This window comes from Petromyzon marinus, chromosome 1, assembly GCF_048934315.1.
Source record: "Petromyzon marinus isolate PM22_M1 ecotype Great Lakes invasive population chromosome 1, UKy_Petmar_22M1.pri1.0, whole genome shotgun sequence".
NCBI classification, from domain to species: domain Eukaryota; kingdom Metazoa; phylum Chordata; class Hyperoartia; order Petromyzontiformes; family Petromyzontidae; genus Petromyzon; species Petromyzon marinus.
The window spans coordinates 2826929-2840231 of NC_133667.1; the positions used below are offsets into that span (position 1 = coordinate 2826929).

Here is a 13303-nt window from a genome sequence, read left to right on the forward strand (position 1 = left end):
CTTCAACGTGACTTTACCGAAAGAGCTAAGAATATACACCTTCATATTCTTATAACATTTCCTGCAGTTCGTACCCAATGGACGTTTTAATGACTGTTATCAACATCTGAGATGGTTCTCCGTGAATATTCATGCCTTTATTTCACCTGTTCAATTTTCAGAAATTATCTTCAAAATGTTCAGTGAATAACGTTGGTGAAAGTGTGACATCTTGTTTGACTCCCCTTTGAATTGTATTTTTAAAATTCTTCATACAAACTTTTTCGTGGCTGTTATTGTATATAGATCATATTAGAAACATTTATATTTATTTAGGCCACAGACTATAAGAGCTTGGATGACTGCAACAATTTCGAATTAGTCAAATGTATAAAGGCTATGAACAATGGCAGTTGACATCCATCAGTCTTTTCCAGCATGAATAGTATGTGCATGTGGTTGATGTGGAAAACCCTTTCCTAAACCCTGCTTGCCCTGTGCTTGGATGGCCTCTAATTTGTTCAACATTCTGGTTTTTTTTGTATATACGTGTGATAAGAAGAGTGATTGTGGTTCTTCAAGTCAATTTTGTCACCTATTGTGAATATAATAACGATTGAGGTATCATTTATGAAGGTATTGGCCACATATTTCAATGCAGTACTCCCCTGAAAAAGAGTGGAGATTCAGTGAGACTTTCCAAGATAAATGCTTCTGATTAATATGAAATGGTTGCACAATAGTATATTAAACTGAACTCATACCAAAATGTGTGACATTGTCTCATTCAGGAGGGCCTGTAGGGTTTATGCATTTTTTTTTTTAAACTAGGAGACCCTGATTAAATGTGACAATGTGCATGTCCCCTCACATGGGGCCATGTGCTAATAGCAAGCACAATGCACGAATGCTCATGAGAGTTAGATTTTTTTTGGCTGGTGATATTGTGCTCCCTGTTGACTCGTGTGCATTGCATAACTTTCTTTAGTCAGTTATTCTATGTGAGAGAAGGGTGGCAAGGTGGTGAAAAAACAGCTTCATAAATAATATCCCTGGTGTGGAATACTATGCATTTCTGAGTATATAACCCGGAAATTGAAAAACATATTTGCTAGCTGCTGGAAGTGATGTATTCCACGGTGTATGTTTTTGGTATTTTAAAAGGAATGGTGGTTTTTCACCTTGACGCAAAGATCATGCGTAAAAAAAAATGAAGCTTATTGACAGTTACTCAATGGAGATTGAACTTTATTGATAAAGTAAACATTTTCCTCTGTACTCAGATGAGTGTTGGATAATGTTTAGGTCGTAATCCAGTGGTGGGAATTCCACATTACCCCAGAAAAACAAGTCTTGACTTAAATTTTGACTGAAAACTTTCGTGACTGCAGGAATTCACGTTATTAATTCTTTCGGTAAAGTCACGTAGATAGAAAAGAAAAAAAAGAAAATTAAAATTTAAAATAACTTTTAAATAATAAAAGCAAAAAGTCACGATAAAAAAACCACAATAAAAAATAGTAAAAAATGTGGCCAATACCTTCATAAATTATATTTATGATTTTTAATTTATAAAAATTTTCATTTTATTTTACTATTTTTATTTTCTTTCTACGTGACTTTACCGAAAGAACCAAGAACAAGTCTGGACTTAATACATTAAGTTTACATGTATTTTATTTGTTACACGGATTATGCCATTTAGTCAATTTCCCAGCTATTTTACAAGGGAGATCCGTGGTGTGTGAGCACAGCAATAACGGTAAAACATAGACAAACACATCAATATTACAGATAATTAGGAATATTGCATAACGAATACACGAGGTATTTAACGGCTGTAAATAAAACACACGTCAATCAATAGACAGTGCAAATATTGTGAAATCAAGAGGCACCAGAAAAAGTTAGGTACAGGTGAAAGTATGCTCTGTGTTTTGGTTTACTCGGGAAATAGAGAGAAGGGAACCAAGCTGTAGATGAGAGGCAAGGGTATTCCCAGACGCGTGGAGGAGCAAAATGGAAATGATTTTACCAAAATAAAGTTTAGCAAATAGATGTTTTTTTGTAGGAATGAGGATGCACTTCTGAAGCTACTGGAGGGAGGGAACTGACTGCTCCTTTAGGTAATTGGAGGATTTATTTAAGAGGACCCTGACGGGGGGGGGGGGGGAGGCAAATTTGAGCTAATATACAGCTTGCAATAATAATTTCTATAGGGGTGTCAGGGGGAAAATGGAGTGTCGAGTCACATAATGGAATTAAATGTTTTCAAGTAGATTCATAAGCTAGGTAGTAGATGGTATCAGAATCATAAAATATGGGCCAGATGGTGACATTAAATATCCAGACCAAGTCGAGGTGGAATACAGCGCTTGTTTCTATATAGCAATCCAATTTTGTGTTTTACCTTGTTGGCCAGGTGGTCAATGCGGGCCTTGAAAGACACATTTGAGTCCAGGATAATAATTAGACATTTAGAATTGTCCACCTGCTCAAGGAGGTGCAAGTCCAGAGCCAAAATATGCATAGGTGGCGAGACAGGTTTGGGGCAGCTGGAGACTAACATAACTTCTGTATTTTTATCATTGAGGACAAGTTTTAGGATATTAAGTTGAAGATTATCAACGTCCTGTTCTAGAGGTTGCTGTAACTCCTACATGGATTTTTAGAGGACATTAGGGCTGTCATAAGCAAACAGGTTAATGTCAGAGTGCACATTAGAGATGCCTAGATTGTTGACCTTGGGGCTAAGCACAGAGCCCTGAGAAACTTCCTTAGTTAGTTTCTCAGGGCTCTTAGTTGCAAATCCAGTTGACTAACAGTCCAAAATATCTTGGCATTTTAGCCTTTGCAACGGTACAGCGTGATCCACAGTGTCAAATGCTTCAGACAGGTCGAGGAATATGATTGCACAATGGTGACGAGATTCAAGATTTGAAGATGCAGTCAGGCGTATTGTGTAACAGAGAGGCCTTGTTATATTTTTCTCCAAAGCCAGATTTCTTAGGATGGCATAGGGCATATTCTGAGATGAAAGTTTCTAATTTAAGATCTTCTCAAAGATCTTGATGAGAGGGGAGAAGATTGAGATAGCGATGTCAGTCTTTAACTGTGTATTATTTCGATTTGATTTGACTGTTGGAAACACTAACGAATAGTGGTGTTGTGCCAAGGGTTTTTTTATAGACTGTATCACCTCTCTTTCCTAAATTATTAGCTTAAGGTTTTCAACAAGTGTACGCATTCGCATCTCATGCGAAAATAATCTGTAGTTCTTCAAGTTTGTTTTTATCTTCTTCTTGAATATAATTATTTGGGCACCATTCCGTGATTGCGGTAATTAAATTCTCCATAATCATTTCGTGAACGATTGTAATTGTGTTCCATCAGCTGGTCCTATTTTCTGTGATGTCCACAGCTGTGGCATTGTATCTCGTCCAGGAGCTGTACCCTTTTTCACACTGCGAAGGGCAGAGTTGACTTCTTCAAGTGTGGCATTGCTGGTGGGCACAAGCCTTCTCGAGTGCAGCCCCAAAAATCTGGAACACTGCCACCGGACGTCCGAAACGCACCGAGTGTTCCTTAATTCCGTGGTCTGTGCAGGACACATCTATTCAGATTTGCCTTCCAGTGAAATATAAAATTTAAGAAACAAAACTGTTTCTTTACTTATGTTACTTACTACTTACCTCTCTTATGCTATTCGTTGTGCACGATTGCACTTCATTTTGCGCGCGGTTGCAATTTACTTTGCTGTTGAAGTCGTGACCGGTTTATTTTTTAATTGTTCTTGCTCTATGCCCCCCCCTCCCCCGTACCGTTCCTGTTCTGCTGTAATGTACACTGATGCCTACTTTATTGAGAGTGATATTGGCAGGTAAAATAATAATTGATTATACCTCTTCATCTGGGAGTCGTTCTGATTTATGGGTTGTATGTATAACAGCCTCAACTAATTACTCTTCAATAAGGGAGAATTCACGTTTATGAATTTCAAATCATCAACCTCTTTTAGCTGCTTTCATATACTCCCGAGGAATAACGCATTTTGGAAAGTTTTAAAGAATACAAACATACGCATGAGTTTTCTTCCTTCTTAAAAAAACATTTAGTGTGAAAGCCATAATGTAATTGTATGGATATTTTTTGTAATTATGATTATGAACAAAATATATGTATTATTACGTGAAAAAACTGCCTTAAACAGAAAAATACATAATAGGTGACATTCTGGGCAATGGGCCTTCTTAATTGCACATGAATAGAGAAGCAAGAGAAATACAATGGATACGCTTTGAAGATAAGAGTTGAATATTGAACTTTACACCAACATTTTCTTCTGATGAAATTTTTTTAATTTGCATATGTATTGTCTAATTATTAGTAGCTCCTGAGTAACAGACAAACCCTTCATTAATCAACATGTATTGCTAAATAAACTTATTTGTATTCAGATTTTTTTAAATGAAATATTATACGTTATTATATATTTTCCTTTTAAGGCAGCAATGTTATTACAGTAACTTTTTGAGGTAGCTGGCATACCTTTGACGGTAATCTTGCGGTCATTGGTGCCAGCTTGCGTGATGAGATCAATATGTATGGAGACCTCGCCAACTGACTCCTTCACTTTACCTGTCCATCACACATAAACATACCCAGACATGCACAGCCAACACATTTCAGTTATGATTTGTTTTCTCATTTATATATTCGCGCATACAAGGAGGCAGGCGCAGAAACCAAAAAATATTCTCGTCGACACAGATGCAAAGTTATGTACAGTCATACAAAGGTACACAACACATATGCCATAAAAAGGCAAAGGCACACATAACCAATTTAAAGCAGAGGAATAATTGTGTAGAAGTAACAGGGATAAGAATCTGAATTTATACAGCATACAAAAAGACAAACTAATTATTTGGTGATAGTGCATTGGCAGTGGTGCAAATGCACAAATAACAAAACTAACACTGTACTAAAAGGAAAAATATGAATGCTATTTAAGTGCTCTAAAGGACCATTGCCTGAAATATCACCACTTACTTATTTTTCCTTTTAAGGCAGTGTCACTGATAATTATTCAAAGCATATAAAAAATATCCAACATATATAACCATACATACAAACGTAAACGTCACAAATAAAAACAAAATACGAGACAATAAAACAAAAACAGTTGGGCAGACTGAGCAGCAACGCAACAGAGGCCACACAAGAAATCCCAAACATTACCAATTCTAAAATAATAAAAATAAAACATAATAAAATAAAATTATTTCTGAAGTTCTGTTTCTTCACCTGAAGACGGCTGCTTGTGTTGTGGCCGAAACGTCGTGATAATTTTATTTTATAATGTTTTATTGTTATTATTTTATTATTTCCCTTCTACGTGACTTTACCAAAAGAACCAAGAAGATTACCAATTCTACTGTAATTTGCAATGACAGATTGATTCAACAACACCAATAATGCACAGAACCAGGGGGGAAAAGGAAGGAATGATGATTAGGATAAAGGTGGAAGAGCACAGAGGTAGGGAAACTATAAAGTGAGTAAATAGTCAACAGGAGAGAAGAGAACGAAAAGTCCATAACGTAAATCAAGAAAGAACAATTTCTGGACATTACACTGGAGAAAACATGAAACGATCAGGTTTATTGAGGTTGGTGCAGGGTGAAAGCCCTGCTAGTAAAGCAGGATCAACAAAATCAATGGCAACATATAGATGATGTCATTAGCATGGAGATGGTTGTCAACGTTGAACTCGGATTTGTTTTGGCAAAGTGAAAGAAGACGAACTTGAAAATATTGAGTGGCTCAACAATGAAACCTTGACGAAACCCATTGCTAAAAGGTTTATGAGAGAAGGAAAGCCCTTGGCTGACAAATAATAATGGAAGTAGCATAGCCATGCAGGCATTTCAGAAGATATTCACACAAAACCTAAAGAATACATAACAGGACGTGTATAAATAGGACTACACATACACAGACGTGTTCCTTAAACTGTAATAACCCAATGAGCTAGGAATATCTTTCTACAGATGTCCACATAAAGGCATAAGGAAAATGTGGTAAAAAGGCTTATGTTGGTTGTACATGTTTACATAATACACACAAAATATATATACACGAATATTCACAATGACGAACAGGGAAAGGCGTGCCAAATATGTACAAAACTCGATGCATGCAGTGATAAACGTGGTGAGATTCATTAGCAGCTTTAATAGCATGGTTATCAATTGTTTTAACATGCATGTGCCATCCAAAGCAGCTAACTGAATGCATATCGTAGCCTTAAAGCCAATTACACCAAGTCTTAAGAACAGATTTAGTGTTTTCTATCCGTGTAATTATCAATGATCATTAGAATTGACCCAGTGATGTGCACAAAATCCATGTGAGCCATTCACCACGTATATGAAGAATTGATGTGTCACATGGACATCATCATTCTTGCAAACGTAATTTTAAATGAAATATAGTCAAAATTATATTCTTGGTTCTTTCGGTAAAGTCACGTTGAAGGGAAACAATAAAATATATATAAAATAATAAAATTCTCACGACGTTTCGACTGCAACACAAGCAGTCATCATCAGGTGTGAAAACCAACGGCAAGAACATTTGAAAGAAGTGGCGGTTTCAAATGTTCTTACCATTGGTTTTCACACCTGATGATGACTGCTTATGTTGCAGTCGAAACGTCGTGAGAATTTTATTATATATATTTTATTATTTTATTGTTTCCCTTCAACGTGAATTTACCGAAAGAACCAAGAATATGAATCACTGCAGTCACGAAAGCTTTAAATCAAAATATAGTCAAAATTGTTATTTTTTATTAAAATCCTCCTTTATGGCGGTTGGTAAATATTTCATATCTGACAGCAATTGTACAACAGGGATGTCAAACAATTTTCTGTCAAGACAGATGAGCAGTAGGCGTGAGCTGTAAGCTATCTCATGGCTTCTCAGACAGAAATAAAATTTCTGTATTTGTCTCACATAAGCATGCAGCCAGCAGCATGTTGGCAGACTGGGCATCGTCGAGAAAGCTGTCCAGTGCAAATGTTTATCAAGCATATTCGTTTGTTATACATGTGCTTTGTTATAATGTACTAAAAATGAATAGCAGCAGCGCACATATAGGGTCCCAGATTTATTTCGATTTGATTATGATTACCAAGGCTCTCTAGCAATCTTGTTTATTATATCACCTGAAATCAGAGACCCTATACCTTAAATGCATATTAACCTGCCTCGTCACAATGGCTATTGCCATGAGGCAACCATTCGCTGTGCTCTGCACGAGCTGCAGAAAGCTGTGATCCTGAAACAAGTTCCACAGTCATATTACTTTACCTGTGCCTGGTCATCGGTAGAATTCCCATCAACAGAGGGAAAAGAACAACATTCAAATTAGCCCTATTTGATTATACTCTCAAGTATGTCATTGTATGAGTTTTATTCTATGACTCGCACTCTTCCACCATGACTTTATAATTTCCAGTAATTTACCTAGTATGACGATACTTTTTAACTTTGAAGGTATTGTATCAAAAGTTAATTGTTTTCCTTTCTACCACGTGTCATTAAATGTATTATTTGTTCGCCTTTAAATTAGACTTGTACATCAACCTGTACCCAAGCACCGTCTATAAAGCCTTAAGGTTGGTGTAACTTGACTATGGGGTCATAATTGAATGTAAGGCTGCAGACTGATATAAGCAGATATTTCCTATAAGCACGTAAAATGTGTATCCTACAGGAATACATTTTTGCTTAACAAATATGTGGATATTCGTATATAAAAAAAAAAACAAGCAAAGAATTCTGGGCCAGATCGCGTTCATTAAAGATTGTTTCGCATGGCGGCAATATTTCAACCTTAAAATTGAAAACACCCCTGGGGCAAACATACAAATATATTTAAGTTACCTCATCCGTGTTTATTGAAATTGAAAATTTAATGTTGAATTTATCTCCATCTGAATCATGCTTCTATCACGCATTTGTTCATAGGAAATGAATGCAAATTAATGTATTGATTATTTTTACGCAATCATTTTGCGGGGTTTTCTTCAATAAAATGTCAAAGCTATGTTAATATAAACACAATACTTTTAAGGTTTAACTGCTGCACATATAGTGGCGCAATTTCTCTGTGGCATTTATACATGGATTTTCCCTGGGGCGCACTGTAAAATGTCAAGCGATTTCCACCGTTGGTAAACAATCAAAAGTTTATGTTCAATTTAATTCACACAAAAGCTCTGCAATGCAGAGCCATTTGTTCATCTACAAAAACGTTCAACACAAAAACATGAATTTCACCGCGGCAAACTCTACCCACAATTTTGCGTGCAACTTGGTGTTGCTTGATGCTGATAAAAAAATAAAAGACTGAAAGACGACGTGTACTGTACATCGTAGTGTACAGTAACTCCAGATTGAATGCATTTCGTTATCGTAAATGTATTTATATTCCTGTACTAACCCAAAGTAAAATTCACGTCATTGTTGAATGACATGCTAATTAGGTTTAAAAAATATAGGTGGATATCAATGGGAAAATGTTTGACAATTTTGTTCAACATGATTCAAACAGAAGAAACTTTACATTATTTTCCGAGAATAACCTGAATTGAATTTGAAAGCATTTTGCATATGTAAAAAAATGCGTGATGTAACGTGTGCCTTTCGGCACTGTTGTGCAGCATGTATGCACCATTCATCTTACCCTGAGTGGTCTGGGTCTGGGTGAAGGTCCTAATGAGTGTGTCCGTAGGTTGAGTGTACAGGGACAGAGCATATTTCAGGGACTGGTGCTCAGGACTCTTCTCCAAAAATGTCTTTTTCAATCCGTTCCCTCCAGCATGAAAGTATTGCTGCAAAAAAAAGACAAGACGCAACATTACAGAAGTCTGGAAATGTATCTCAATGTGGAATGACAGCTGTACAGCAATATTTGTTAGAACGCTTGCCACGAAGCAGATTCGCATAGATGTTATGTTTGAATTCCAGTTCCCCGTGGGCAGCACCTGCCATTGATATAACTAGCCTTTGTTGAATTTTGATTTAAAGCTTTCGTGACTGCAGGGATTCATATTCTTGGTTCTTTCGGTAAAGTCACGTAGAAAGGAAACAATAAAATAATACAAATATAAAACTATTTTATTGTTTTATATTTTTATTTTTTATTGTTTCGGTAAAGTCATGTAGAAGGGAAACAATAAAATAATAATACAAATATAAAACGTGACTTTACCGAAAGAACCAAGAATATAGAGTTTGTTGTCTACGACAAAGTTGAATGACTGACAGTTCCAAAAGTGAGCTGTTCAGACATTATTATAGCTCAAATTAAACTATACCTGTATCTAATTTGTTAACCGCAGTTAGATTGTCTGTTACTTCGGGAAAAAATATATACCTGGTATTGTAGAAATATACTCAGTTCAGTAAAGCGTTAACACTGGGAGAAACGTTGGCTCCATTTATCTTCATTGTGGTCCTTGATTGCGTAATACGTAAGTTTTTAAAAGATACGGTTTTCCCACTCATTGCCAATTAAAAATAATCCAAGACAATCTGGACTTTTCAGATGGTACTAACCTCTTAGATAGCACATCTCATGCAGCATGATAGTACTTTACCAGCCCTCCAGAACAAAGATTCCTGGTGGGACTTCAAGTGGAAAGGCTGAAGTTCACAGTAATCCCAGCCAAAATGGAACCGGGCATTAGACTGCAGAGTTTAGTTACCTAGTGATCCATAAGCTCATTACTGGCAGACCTTAATATATGCAGACAACAATCATGGAGGAGCACTATTTTAAATATGATAAAGCCGTGGCAATTGGAAGAGCTACCCATCGATATCAAGCTGTGAATATGTCAGGCTACTTAACTCACTACGCTACTCGAAGACAGTGAGGATTGCGTGTTCACAAAGTGAATGTGTGCTTATTTTGACACCTTCGTACCTGGCTGCTACAGAGAGATGCTAACCATTACGAGGATAGACTGTATCTGAAACGAAGAAGTGTTCAACATTGTGCCGAAGCCACCCCCGTCAAATACACAGCAAAGGCAGCCCAAAGTGGCTCGGCCATGTCCTCAACATGAACAAAGAAAGCATCCATCAAAGATGCGCATTACTGTCTCTACGCGATAATAAAAAGTGTGAAACTCCGCGGTCTGTGACTGCAGCATTACTCATGCAGGTGTTCGAGAATATGTAACAATTTTAACTTCTTTGTACGATTGCCATTGCTTTTTTTGTGCCGATGTTTGCTGTATCATCTTCTGTATGTATCCTTTATTGGAGATGTACCTTTATCGTGTCCAACACAATCTCCATGACTTCGCAGTGTTTGGGTGTGAGACTGCGCACTTCATCCCGCACAATGTGATCCTGGATTACAGCAAAATAGTCACACAAAATGATAACATGTTATAGGCAAAGCACATACAGTAAAACCTTGGATTGCGAGCATAATTCGTTCCGGAAACGTGTTCGTATATCAAAGCACTCGTATATCAGTTGTGATCACGTGACGCTCGGCAGACAAAGCGTACACGTACTACTCGTATTGCAAGACCCTCGCTCGTTTATCAAATTAATATTTATTTAAAAATTTTGCTCGTCTTGCAAAACACTCGCAGACCAAGTTACTCGCAATCCAAGGTAATGAACTTAATTCACAAAACTATGTTAATGCATCGTTTCAAAAACGTAACTATATTTACTAGAAATATAATTTAGCACCCACAGTGAACCCTCTTATCCATGAAAAATACATGGAGAATAGGAAGTGCTGGCAATATTAATTCACTCGTGACGTCATGAGATGACATCACACGCTATTCGCGTGCATCCAATTATGTAATGGGATGCCAGTACTGGGCACGATCCGCCCCGATCAATCCACTGCCGAAGGCGTCCCCAAGCCAGCGCTCGGCTCTTCTGTTAAGCAGAAATCCATACAGACACCTGCACACGGGCTAATGTATCACTCCATCTCTCTGCTGGATGGCCTTTCGGACGTGTTCCCTACCTTGGCAACCACTCCATCATTATTCTTGACTTTCGGGCCATCATCCTTACCAGTAACATGTCCTGCAAAAGCCTAATGCACATCCCTTAACAGTTAATACAATTTCTTTAACCTGCATACGTTCTCTAAAAAATGCAATACTGCCGATGAAATGCATTTTGGAACGCTATAGAATCCACGCACACGCATCCTTTTCAACTTTGTATAATTAAATGGAATGTTGATGTCATGATATTGATTTGTTTTGATAGAGTGTCCTATTATGCCATGGGGATCTCAGAGTGCTTTACATTACATCTAATCTCAAACGTTTGAAAGGACCCCCCCCCCCTGCCGTGGCAGCTGCCCCTTTAGGCACAGGGTGACTCGGCACTTGACTTGACCTGCAAATGAGAAGTTCGGCTGCCAGTAGGGGACGCGATGATTTGTATAATCGCCCCCCTACGATCTGCGACCCTTTAGAACAAGCGGCGAACGCGCTGCCGCCAGGTCGATGCGCTCAAAATGATTTGTGTTTTTACCTTCAGTTTTGAAAGTTGTCCCAGTTCTTTAGCGGCATTGAATATCATTTGCGCTCCCTTCAAAATAAACAGGCGAAAGGTGTTAATGAGTCGCCGTCCTTTCATGGAAATCCCTGGCATTACAGAGTAAGAATACTAACATGCACTAAGAACACTTTTTGCAAACTGCAAGGGAGCAGATTGATGCATACATGATTACTTTCACTGAAATTACCAACTGCTGTGAAATTTGTTTTTTAATGTGAATAATACATGCATCCTGAAAAAGAGGTTTATTAAACACAACTTTTGGATATGAAGCAAAGGAGGTTTATTAAAACAAAAACTTTTGGATATGAAGCAAAATAATTAACTTCCCTTGACATTAAATGTGAACGGTCGACGACTATACACCATACTTAATGTAGTACTACACGCTGCCAGTATTGCAATTGAATATACACGATGCTTTAATCGTGTAAATATACATTTCCCCCCCTTAACACACAATTGAGAGCTTTAAAACACAATATGTAAATGATTATTTAATGTTTCCCATGAGAAATAAAGTAACAAGCAGTATTACATGTGTAATATAATTGTTTACAGAAACCATACCTACAATATAATATTTAATAACTAAGGAGTGTCAAATATATATGTTTAAAGCATCTGAAAAGAAAACACATTCCATAAAATTGCATGTATTCTGTATATAATTGTGTGGTCCATCTATCATCTAAATTAGGAAGCTGTATTTTATGGATTATATTCCAATTATATTCCTCGGTATCACGAGGCAAAGAAATGTACATTCGCGGCGTTTACGGACAGCCGTGCCGAATGCCTCGTGGGAGAATTACTTCTAGAAGGTGACATCACAGAGCTGCTTCAGGGATCCCTTCAGTAGATTCAGGCTGATGGTGATAATGCTTGCATAGCAAATTATGCAGCAGTGTCCAATTACAGAGCACCTTGCCCTTGAAGTACCAAGTTAGGTGTAAGAGCTCAAGATGCATGCGGTACTGTCTGAGACGGACAGACACTAATACATGAAGAGAACAGTAGATGGAAACATTAAGATCTTCGAGAATTGTTGTTATTGCCTCATGGTCAAACAGAGTCTCCTAGAGTATTTTTTTTATCCATTGCTCAATCAGGCAATATCAAGAGCAACATAGTAGTAGTATCAAATGGTGAGAAACAATTGGGTTGAGGGAGGTCAAGGGGTGCATGGGGGTATATACAGCAGTCATGATTAAAATGTACTGGACGGATATGATGTTCAACATGGAATATTATAGTAGTTGTAGAACAACAGCTAAATAATCCACAACAGGTCCAGAATTATGAGTAATGAGACGATGAATTGCAGATAGGGTTAATGCAGTTAAACCAGTAGAGGCAGTTACATATCCGTGTGGTATGCGTGCATCATGTATGCATTTATTTGTGTGGGTGTTGTGAGTGTCGTTCGATAGCAACAGAATTCCCAACTTCGTCGTGGGTTACACGTGAGTAATGCGAGTTATCTGTTTACTCTCATGGCATCATGATCATATGCACCACAGTGGCTAATGGTGGCGCTGGACGGGTGCAAGGGACCGGTAAACCCCCTTCATCTTAAATTTTCATAACAAGGGTCAACCGTAAGAAAATCTCAATGAGCATGTGCTGGAGGCCTTCAAGGGAAGAAGGTCTAATGGGCTAAGAAAATCAACATGGAAGAGTAGTTTTTTATGCAGGAGCA

The 13303-nt window shown here is 37.5% G+C and overlaps 1 protein-coding gene across 9 annotated transcripts in view; it reads right to left on the reverse strand.

Moving 5' to 3' along the window:
- The window catches only part of LOC116957007 (protein unc-13 homolog B-like), a 262505-nt gene that overhangs the window by 11811 nt on the left and 237391 nt on the right, over nt 1-13303 (reverse strand). For all 9 annotated transcript variants that reach the window (XM_076052098.1, XM_076052001.1, XM_076052076.1 and 6 more), the window contains 4 exons: nt 11575-11631; nt 10330-10410; nt 8735-8882; nt 4528-4617 (listed from right to left, as the gene is read on the reverse strand). In XM_076052098.1, coding sequence (XP_075908213.1) covers nt 4528-4617; nt 8735-8882; nt 10330-10410; nt 11575-11631 — 376 coding nt within the window. The remainder of the gene's footprint in view (nt 1-4527; nt 4618-8734; nt 8883-10329; nt 10411-11574; nt 11632-13303) is intronic.